The sequence below is a fragment of the Mycetomoellerius zeteki genome, unplaced genomic scaffold (genome assembly GCF_001594055.1).
Source record: "Mycetomoellerius zeteki isolate Tzet28-1 unplaced genomic scaffold, Tzet1.0 scaffold96, whole genome shotgun sequence".
NCBI lineage: Eukaryota > Metazoa > Arthropoda > Insecta > Hymenoptera > Formicidae > Mycetomoellerius > Mycetomoellerius zeteki.
The window spans coordinates 2393416-2405263 of record NW_017257999.1 but is presented as its reverse complement, the minus strand read 5'-3'; the positions used below and the strand labels follow the sequence as shown (position 1 = coordinate 2405263).

Here is an 11848-nt window from a genome sequence, read left to right as displayed (position 1 = left end):
AACCGCACAAAGAACCCCTCTCAAGGCCGCGCCAGAGCTGCACAGCGACGCATACGCACGCGAATGCGTAAAATGCACCTCGGCCCGCTGCCACCGTACTCCTCTCCGCGCGCTCGCTCGTTGGCGCACTTTTTTTTATCGCGCTATTCTTTTACACGCTTTTCCGGAACAATGGAACTACGAGCGGCAGATATACGTATGGTAATTGTAACTACGTCGTTTCGTACGTTTATCGGAGCTCGACCGTCATTTTGCTATTTCGGGAAGGCGTCGATCGCACGTCAATAAGTGTCTCGCGATGTCTAATCGATCGAAAACGCAGATCAACATTCTTTTAAACGCGACATTTATATCATTCGACGAATTCCTATGAATTTTCTTCTGTTTGATAGATACACTGAGAATGAATCACGTCTAAAAAGAAATAGTTGAATCAAATTAATGTTTCTTGTACCCAATAAATATATCTTTATATTTAGTAAATATTTAATAAATACTTTTGGTCTTATATATATATATATTCAAATAAATGATTTATTAAAATTTAGTATATTTTTTCAATTTATAAACACTATGAGATCATTAATGGAAAGATTAAAATAAAATTTGTAATACAACTCATTGCTAATGAAAATGTACGTATTTAATATTAAAATTAATATTTTTTCTAGAAGCACAGCCGACAATTTGCGCGCATACTTACGCGTCGCGGCGTTTCAAGCAAAAGCCCTGAATTTTCGCAATTTACTGCAAATTCAACTCGGGTAACGTGAATGTGTATTTGGTTTCGGATTCTCTAAAGCGCGCGCACCACTTGAAAGGTTACACAACGATGCGCAACGTGGATCGATCGCGAAGCAAACAAAAAGGTCGGTCTGGCGAGCCCGCGGCACGTACATATACCTACATGTTGTTGCATTTATAACTGGTTAATAAGAAGCGTCATTATCTACCGACAATTTTAGCGAGCTGACAATATTACCATTATTGCGATACCGCGCAATCGAAATGCTAAAAAATACACGTACTGCAATATTGTTGCGTCAACCGCGCGCGATTACGACGCGAGCGATATTAGGCACGCATTTTCTATAACTAATCGTCTTGCCCAACTCGATTGCACTTGAGATTAAATTATTCTGTCGATCACGATTTACGATTGAACAGCGTTTGATATAATATAACCGATAGTAATGTCAGAGATCAATTAAAGTAAGTTGTGACTATGCATTAATTTAAGAGTAATTATTTTTGAAAATTTTTAAAACATATATGGCTAAAGAGAATTCTATGGCACACAGTTATTGCTTCATTTTGTGATTAAGTCATTCTATCGACAATTATTGAGATTATGATATTTTTATATTTAAAAAGAATATAAACTCAGAAATATGTACATTTATTCGCACTCGGAGCGATTAAAGCTGCTTTAATAGAATACATTATTAATTCAGTAATGCAGATTGTAAATCATGTAATTAATTGTCAATATCGTCTCGACTCTGCTCATGAAAAATTGTACCATTAAACGCAACGACAGAATCCGATACGTGCGCATGTGCGCATTTTTAATCGTTCTCATCTTTATTCACGCTTAATTTATTGTTTATTGATGGAATTAAGTCTTTTGGGAAAAAAAACTACTGAACAAAAATTGCAACAATCGCTACGGCTGCATTTCGGGCGGTTTATAACTTCTTGCACAGTGGGTGCAATTTCGGCGCAACTGGATCACAATTATTAGCGCAACGGTCGCTCTCGGCCACCATCATTATTCCGCGAGTCCTCGGTAATAATCGGACGAGTTTCATAGCGGGCGAATGTGCGCGCGGAGCGAAAATCGATTCCTCGAAGGGCGATTCGCCGAAGAAGTAACGATCTGCGGTACAATTCTTCGAGCACTCCAGGACACGTGCGGTGCAGAATGCGTTTCGTGAGTCGCGAAAATTAAATAAAGTACCCTCTCCTCCTTCCGTCCCGCGCGTTCGTTGCACTCCCTCGCAATTGTCTCGTTCTTTTATCGCCCGCTCGCTGAAGTTCTCCGTCACGGTGCTTCATCCTCTCTTCCCTTCACCTCTTCAGGCCTGATAAATTCGCGGAGCGTGATTCGAGCCCATCGCTCATGCATGGAGGTAAAGACAAAGCAATAAAAGAGCGTAATATTTATTCGTTTCGTGTCTCACGAATTGTCCCTCTTTTTTTCATCAACATTAATTTTTCATGCACTCGCGATTGAAGCGTCTCGATTTTTTTTTTATGTTTGTCATCTTCGATACTAACGTAAATTTCTGGAATTTATGAGGATTATTTTATCGCTTTTCGTTACGAGTGAACTCAAACGATCGCGAGTGTTTATCGTCGCATCCTCCTCAGCGTGTAAGCGAACGCTTATTTTCGACTCTGGAAGAGCGCACTTTGCAAAGTGTCGAGCGCGAAGATCGCACGAGGGCGAGCTCAGCGCATTAATCAGCGTGGTATTTGGGAACCTTGGGGGACTAAGCCTTCAGTTAGCTGCACTTCATCAAAATGCATAGAGGATAACGTCAACAGGCTACTGGGGTTATTTTTAAAAATTACGTAGGGCTTTAATTAAAACGATACACGGCGCCTCTTTGACCGAATCACGTGTTAAGTTACTTGAACAAGTGACCGAATTGATGTGATGCAGATAGTAAGGAAGGCAAGGAATATGTAAGGTAAAGGGTTGTAAGCGCGTGTAAGAGAAAAAAGAGAGAGAGAGAGAGAGAGAGAGAGTGATTTGTTCCGCGGCGTGCACGAAGGATCACCGAGTGCACTTGACTTTCACGCTCGATGAAATTTCGATGACCGACCGCGATAAATTTATAATACGCGTCGGTGCAACCGCAGGCGCAAGAGGAGAGCCCGCGCGTAGATAAAATCTGCCGAATTTCATGAGCCGGTGGATACGCGTGCCCCTATCTGATCCGGTCTACCAGAAACACAGGGCTTCGAGGGACCGTAAAAATGCTTTACACTGTAAAAGAAGTGGCGAAGTGGATATCCTCCGTATGAATATTAATGATTGCAGGTAATTAGGAGATTGCCAAAATTCGCGGAGAGCCTGTTAACTACCTCAGCGTCCTAATTAACAAACCGGAATGACGCGCCTGCCGAAGATAAATATTCATTTGCGAGATATGAACAACGCTCTCATTAGTTGCGAGCACGTTCGCAATAAATAAATAATTCAACGAATAAAGAAAATTAATTCGATATTAATTTATTTAGATATCACGACAATTTGTCCAAGTTTGTTAAAATACTTTTACGCTTTATAGTTCCTCAGCTTAGTATCACTGTACTTTATATATGTACTTTACATATGCTGGTATTATTAGCATCATAATGCGCATTATTCACAAGTCCCACTATACTTATATAATTATAATAACTTATTTAGACATCATTATAGAAACTAAAACAACAATACACATGAGTAAAATAAAAGAACAAAAGAAATGCAAACTAGTAATGTTTTGTTACTATTTTGATTACTTCGATATTACGTAATTTTAAATTCCAATAATTATTTCTTTATACCGATCACCGACGCTTGCGTAATGATCAATGACCATTGACAATTAATTAAATGTCTATATCTATTCGTCGTGCGGAAACCGCTAGAACACGCGTTTATTATCGTTTGTCCGATGTTCTCTTTCGCGCGTACGAAGCTGATTTATCGACGTTTAACGAGGCGTCTCCGACAGAAAAATGCGAAAGATCGGAAAGAGAAAAGGAGAAAGAAACAGAAAGAGAGAGAGAGAGAGAGAAATTCGATAAACTCGAGAGGCGAATAGATAAAAAGAAGCGACGTCGTGCCCTCGAGTGTCTGTCTTACGACGAGATAAAGCGCGACGAGATACGCGACGATAACGGATCGCCGATGAGGGCAAGAAGGACACAAAGAGATTGGAGTTTCCGTCGGAGTGAGGGATACGATGAATTTTTGAAGAATTCTGTCAATAGCAGTCGCTCTCGCAAGTATGAATGGCGGGAAAGGCGGCGGTCGCGGAAGAGACCCAGCAGTCTACAATGACGAATTCCTTTCAATATTTCATAAGGTCTATAGACTCGAGTCACTGTTCTCATCCCGACGGCATCGATCGCTCGTCTGCCACTACTAAGTGGAATATCTTTGATAAATCAAGCAAGTCATAGTCGAGGTTTTCCTACTTGGCTTGTCGCCGACGAAGATGATTCCTTACTTGTTTTCCACGGTGACACAGTATTATTAACAATATAATTAACAATTTCTAATTATATCTATAGAATTTATTAATGAGAAGTATAATTCGAACATAGTTTCAAGCGTGACTTCGACGTCTTTACTCTAAAATTGTGAGCAGCTGTTACGTTGTTACTGTGATAACATGAGACAGTTTACGAGTGCGTTTATATGCGCGCGCGCGCGCGCGCGTGTGTGTGTGTGTGTGTGTGTGTGTGTGTGCGCGCATGAAAGAGAAAGAGAAAGAGAGAAACATAATATGAAGTTCAGTATCAAGTGCGTATCACGTTACAAGTCACCTGATCTTTCTCGTACCGAGAAATCAAACTCCTTCGATTAGAGAGGTTGTGATCATTTGATTCGTCTTATCGACTTGTGGGAAAAAGGTACGAGAGGGTAAAACAAGATAAATCATTCGTTCGAAACATCATTCGTTTCAATCATTTCGGAAATTTGTTTCGCGAATACAAGTATATACTTAAATTTTGTCGTATCGAATGTATTTCGTGTTAACAAATTAATCTGACTCGTGATAAATTCCAAGTAAATGTCTCATTAGAGTATACGTTCCGTCCGGATCGATCCTATCTTTAAAAAGGGCCGAAGGAGGTGGTCGCCTTAAAATACATTTGGGACGCGCGCGTAATCGCGATTGCCGCACTCTCGCGAGGCGCGTTTGTTCGCGCGTGAGCGCACGAGATGACGAGGGGGAAGTTTTCTGCAAATATTACAAGAAGACTGCGTTGCGCGGTGCGGGAATGCCCACAGCTGTTCCTATAAATAACAACCCCCGATTTGATGCAACCACGCGAGTGCTCGCAGCGGCAATTCTGCATCTTCTCTCGCGAAAGCGCGGCAACTATGGTTATTGACCCCCGTGCAACGTGCGCGCGGCCCGGCACTATTTCCGTTCGTGAAATAATGGGTCCGAGCATCGTAACGTGTGATTTAAACGCGCGCAAGATAGACCAAGGAGTCCTCATGTTGGTCGACGTATCGGTACAATAGATTGCACGACGGAAATTATTTATTGAATATTATTCGTGCAAATGACTGAAGAATGTTGAATTTCTTATTTGTCTTTGGATATACTGTTTTAAATTTCTTATCTGAATAAATTTCATCATTTTCGGAAAAGGTAAAGCGTGCAGAATTTTATTTCGATACATTTTTTTTTACATAACTATGTGTTGATGAAAAAAATCGATAAAAACTCTAAATTAGATTAAACTTTCAACATTCGGAAATCGACCGATAAAGTATAAAATGATGCAATTTGACTGTAACGTCGAGCGTAGTAAATGAAAATTACGCGAATGGCGGAATAAGAGCAACGTGCGTTCGCATTAAAACGATGTATTACGATTGAAGATTTGATTATTGCACATGGCACGGATAATTACGTTTTGCCTGATGCACGGCTTTATTCGTGGCGAGTAAAATGCAATAAAATATATTATACAATGTGAAGCGGGGGATTTATCCGCGGATTACATTATCCATCACGGTCGAAAGATTAAATCTCCATAAATTATTCGTTGTACCAACGATATTCATTAACGACGCGGTTCAAATAGCCGCGAAGTGTTACAACAGTAATGTGCGGTAAGCGTTACCGCACGCGTATCTATCTCGAAAATATATTTTTAATATAAAATTATATTATTGTATTTCTATAAGTACTTTTCAATCTAAATGATTAAACCGCAGTGCGGTTAAATAATGAAGGAAGTAAATTTTCTTACATTCATCGTCAATAAAACTTCGATTATAGTGCTGATCCACTTGTTAGAAGCCAATATTAGAGATTTATAGTTTCAGGTAGATTGATCGATCGCGCGACAGCAATTTTCTACATATATTGCAATAGCGTGTGCCGTAATAACGTTTTTATTGGTAGGAGATCGCTCAGAACCATTCTGCGTCTTATACTGAGGCTTCATCGGGAATTGAGTACCGGCTCTTGTGGATTTTCTACTTGATTTACAGAGCGGTGAGGCGTACGCTGGCGAGAAAGGGAGAGAGAAAGAGTGAGGAAGATAGAAAGAGAAAAAGAGAGAGCAATCGATGATGTCACGCACTTGCGGTTGATAGCCGCAATCTCTCTGCGAGGTGCGCCGGCACGATCGACATCCGAGATTCGGACTTGATCGCGGCCGAGGCTGCGTTGCATCGCGCGTTTTATAGCGCGTTTTACTGCGTGTGCTGTGGCTGACCAGTGGTCTCTTTCTCTCTCTTTCTCTCTCTATACGTCGCAGGTCCTCCTCTCGCTTCTCTGGTCTCCTCTCTTTTCTCTGTAAAGGAGGCACGACCAGCGGAGCAGGGTCATGGCCGGACATCGTCTGCCATACTCTCCCTCTCTTTCTTTTGCTCGATGTGCTCTACACCCACACTACATCTGTTTTACTCGCGTACAATCCATTCTCCTTCTTCTCGCTGCACTCTCGTAAAGTTGGATTTTACTGTGCGCCGAATATGAGCCATCGCGATCTCTCGAGAAACGTCCTGTTCGTTTCTCTACGATTAAATAGATTTGTAAAAGACTTTTTTAAACGAAACTTACGAGTGCAGAAACATTGCCATGCAATTTACGATAGCGTGTGTCACAGCGTATCTATTTTCTAGAGGCTATTACTACTGGAAGATATTTTCCAATTGAAAGTATTGACATCGTTAGAATTTCAAAAAATAAAGAAAAATTAATTTATGTCAATAATATGTACAAAATATTTATGACATTGTATGAATAAAGGATAAGGTCGATTGGGTATTGATAGGAAATCGGAATAGCTACGAGTAGTGAAACAGTTATGGGTATGTAATAGCCTTAATACCAAAGTGAAGAATTTCAAGTTTGAATCCCGATAAGCTTTGTTATTTCCGTCTCTTACAATATGAAAATTACTTGAAATTAAATTGTGAAACCTATATTGCAGATTTATTTCATGGATAAAATATGAGAATTTTGCGATCTTTCGATTGTCTTCATTTCAAAATTAAGAACACATTTTAGACGCATTTTGTTAAATTAATAAAAATAATACTTGCTGCTGCTTTTCACTGATGTAACATTTGCCAGAAACTTACATCACGCGATATTGTTATATAAAAAAAATGTACATACACACATACACAGAAACATATATATGTATATATTGTATATATTGCAGAGAATGCCAGAGTGGTTTTGCGGCTTTTGTCGCGCTATCACTTTTGACGTCAAAGGCGTACGCTCGAGGCATTGCGCAAAATTGAGAATCAAGGTGTCCAGATCTCGCTCCTTGGACTGGACCAAACGAAATGTTTCGACGATGATTCACGGCGGGACAATGACCTCGATCAATGATATCATTTTTGTCAATATGATGCAATATCGAGAGAAAATAAAAAATCTCCCAATTATTGGTAATTAATTTCTTCGAAATAAGGCACTTAAAAAAAAAATACAACTCGTATTTTACCTTTGCAAATATAATTGAATAAATATGTAATTCAATATAGTTAACTGATTTCAAATTTTATTTATTTAATAAAAAAGAGATGGGGAACACAAGTATTAGCTACTATTAGCATTTTTGATGTTAATTTTACAATAAGAGTGCAACTTAATATCTTTGCAACATATACATGACGTTTTCCTTTCTCTATGAATTATTTGCGACACGTAAGAAATTAATCATTCTAAACACAAGAATTAAAATGTCACGCGCGGATCCCTCGCGTATTTCTTGTGCTGAGCCGAATTGTTCCCCATTGCAACCACGTGTTGCACTACAGAATTCTAGCCGAGATGCTATCGACCAACTTTACTACGCTTACCTATCTTAATCATCAGCGAGACAGTTTCAATAATCAGATAATTTTGAGGTTCTAAGTAACATTAGCAATTAACCACAAAGCTAATACTTTGGTTACTTATAAAATCGTAGTGATCTGTGAATAAATCAAGGACTTTTTATTTTATTTTTTATAAACTGAGCATTTATTTGGACACACAATTTTAATTATTTCTAATATAAAAATAATATTTATAATGTAAAAATAATATTTGATTATTTATAATATAAAAATAATATTCCTTATATATTATATATAATAATAGACTTTTTCTCATTTCGCTTATTATCTTTTCATTCGCTTTTTTGCGTTCGCTTGCTATTTTATAATACCTAAACGTCTAAACAATCTAAAAAAAATAACATATGCTATGCTTTATTTCAAATAATATCGCATGTTATTAACAATAACGCGACTAACAAAAATATAAAGAGATGATGTGATTCATCATAATCTTTTCATCACGATATAATCGCCGTAAATATCAATAAAAGAGTAAATTCTCTTTTATGATTATCATTATTCTCATTTCTCTAAGTTATTATACTCTTCTAACTATCGTATCGATAAATCAAATCTTACATCAATACATTCGAAACAATCAAATCAGTCTAGTTTTATTCTCACAGTCGAGAATATCGATATTTTTTCGAACTCTTTTCAAAACTATCGCTCAATTTCAAGACAATCGCAATCATCTATCGATTATCTCCGATCATTTTATCATTAATCTCGGAGCGAGCGCACGCTCGGTCAAAAACATGGATTCATACATGTGACGACCTGTCAATCATTCCTCTATATTTTGTCTATTTTCTGTCTCTTCTCTATCTCTTTCTGTCAAAAAGACTAAATGTGGAAATCTAAGAATCATATAGTTTTCGCTTACAGAAAATACAGTACGTATAAATGCGCACAACTCACGATTTCGCGACGGATGGTGGGCGTTCCTGCTCCGGAGGGCATTGTGCAGGGTTACATACAGCTGGTACATCAGCTGCTCCTCCGACGACGTGTTCTCGTCGTTGTTGGGCAAAAACGGTATCGCCATGGTGTCTTCTCTCGTCTATTCTACGATCGGAGCAATTGCGTACAGTTGTAGCCTGAGTCCAAGCTACGTGCTCGTTACCACTCCCGCCTGGCCCGAGGTTGACGCACTGTAACCGAACCAAGCAATGTCTATTGTTGAGTTCACTGTTCACTCTCTACGTCTTCACTTTTCAAAGACCCCCCCCTCCCCCTCGTTCGGAGTCTCTACCTGATATTGTTTTGTAAATCGTTAGAATTATAAACGCGTTAGAAACGCTTAACAGTATAAATTTACCGGCTTTCAACGTTCAACATTCCGGATCGCACGTGGCGCGCGCGCACGCTGCAGACTCCCGTAAATGTTATTATTCTACCTTTCTAGACGATTCCCGAAACTAAATTTTTCTCGAAGTTCTGATGAAACTGTCCATGCACCGAACGTTCTCGAGACAAAAAGAAAGAAAGAAAAAAAAAAGAAAGATCACTCTCGCTTTAAAGCAATCACCTGCTGAGAATCGCGGGGATAGGAAACGTGTCCTTTGTCACGGTTGTTGATTGGCTGCTCGAATGCACTGTCGATGGAGCACGTAGAATTTTCGTGACTCAGAGAGAAATTTCCGGAACACGGACGCGTGGATCGTCGCGTTCAATGTCCCCGCAGTTGTCCGGTTGACGGCTGCACCAGTTGGTTCACGTCACTCGTAAAGATGTAACACATACAGGGGGTCGACCGTGTCGGGTCGCCCTATGGCTCCGCGGATCACGAGAGTATCTCGCGCGAACGGTCACGTGAGGTGTTTCGAAAAATCTTCAGGATTGCACTATGACCGACCGAAATTAATTAGATAATTGCACGAGCAAATATAACACCGCTGGCCACTTTGGCGCAATATATCACACGCGTGTATTTGAGCGATGCGCGTACAACAGGGAGCGGTGAGAAGACGAGAATACGAAGCTACACGAGATCTCGACTGAGCTCAGGATAAACGAGAAACACGTCTGTTCTCCTCGAGGTCTGGCGTGGTAATGATTCTGTGCTTTCACAACCAGCCACGGTCTGCACGTTCTGTCTCACAGCAGCAACCGGCTCTTCCCTCACTCCGTTTTACCCGCGCGACCGATTGGTCCAACGGTGGGGGTGCGTGCGCGCGCAACCTATGACGAGGAAATAAACTGGTGGTGAGGGTAGCCGATTTACTTTGGGGTGGGGAACGCGCGAGAAGCGTGACAATACATTGTCTTGCTCTTCGGACGCCGCGAGTGAGCTCCGTTTGAACGCTAACATTTACTGCAATCATGTTTTTGCAATCGTCAGACACCACGGCGCATCCACGTAGCATACGAAGAATACTCTAATATATCAAAATATTGCATCTTTAGATTAGAATGTTTACGCTATTAATAAGAGATATATGATTAATAACATTATATATGATTAATTACATTATGAAAAAATATTAAATCAAAACAGATTTTTTTGTCCTACTTCTTTTTACCTCAATTTTAGGTATCAGAAAATTTTCAGCATAAAATCTATTGTAGAATATTTTGTAACATTTCTCTTTGTGATTTTCGCTCTTTTGAGCATTTCATGTTTTTTTTTTGCTTTAATTTTTCTATGGCTTTTCGTGCAGTAAATGTTAATATGAGAGGGACTCGGTCCGCGCTTGGAAGACGCAAGTGCAACTGAGTGGCGCGCGCGACACAGTCTCGGGACACAGCGGACCGTGTAGCATGTAGCAATGGGATCTCGACGAGGGAGAGAGTGAGAGGCCACGCACACACGAGCATACGGCGTTCGCATGCACCTCGGAGCCGTAAAGGCGCGTATGACACGACAAAACGACACTCGAGCGCAACTGCGCAGTTTACGCGACCAAGTACGAGCTCCGCACAGGGGTGGGGGTGCAGCCGCAAATCGGAAACGTTTACTTTACCACCGTTAAAATTAAACTCCCAAGAAAACTGAAAAAAAAAAATGTTACTCTCATGCGAGATATATCATATCTTCGTGTCTCGTTCTAATTTTAATTGTTCAATTTTACTGATTATTCGATTTTATTTTAACAAAATTCTTCGATATTGCAAAATATTTAAATGGATACTGCTCTTGATTCATACAACGATAAATTAATGTCGACGATATTTTCTTGATATTAACGATAAATATTAACGTGATACCATCTTCGATATCATTCACTCGTTTATAGGTGATAATAATAATAACAGACGCTCGAGCGATAATGAATATCGGTCTGCAGTGTCAAAGATCAATTTTATCGTTCGAATGACCACACGCCGAATTAATGAGCTCGAACATACTTATAATTAATTAGGAACGGATGAGCGAAACGAATACGAGACAACTTGCACATGCTTAATTTCCAGATAATTTGTGACGATGCGAACGATATTCGCGGCATCGCTACGGTTAAGTTCTTTTTTTTTGTACAATCGATGAATGGGCGAAAAAACGGAGAAACAAGAATACAATACGTTGCCATTGCGCGCGCTGATTCATGATGCATACGATGCACCGTGCGCCGGCTACACGAGAGCGCGCGACTACATAAATAAATATGAGCATATTGGCTTGCACGAGGGCATGCACGACGCGCGTGAAAAACGAAATCACACATTCAACGTGGATCAAGGAAAAAGTCATTGTATTATCATTAATGTCGCTTTATCTATTGTACGTAAAATTCACGCAAATTTTAATCGCGCACT

General features: G+C 39.9%; 1 protein-coding gene across 2 annotated transcripts in view; it reads right to left on the bottom strand.

The window, feature by feature from the left end:
- The window catches only part of LOC108730760 (uncharacterized), a 21295-nt gene extending 11170 nt beyond the window's left edge, over positions 1-10125 (bottom strand). The window contains exons 1-2 of one of the 2 annotated variants that reach the window (XM_018460665.1): positions 9621-10125; positions 9011-9243 (exon numbers count right to left, since the gene is read on the bottom strand). In XM_018460665.1, coding sequence (XP_018316167.1) covers positions 9011-9137 — 127 coding nt within the window. In that variant the 5' untranslated portion in view covers positions 9138-9243; positions 9621-10125. Of the gene's footprint in view, positions 1-9010; positions 9504-9620 lie in introns of those variants that run through there. The other variant, XM_018460664.1, reaches the window with a different exon arrangement.
- Between the last annotated feature and the right edge of the window lie 1723 nt (positions 10126-11848).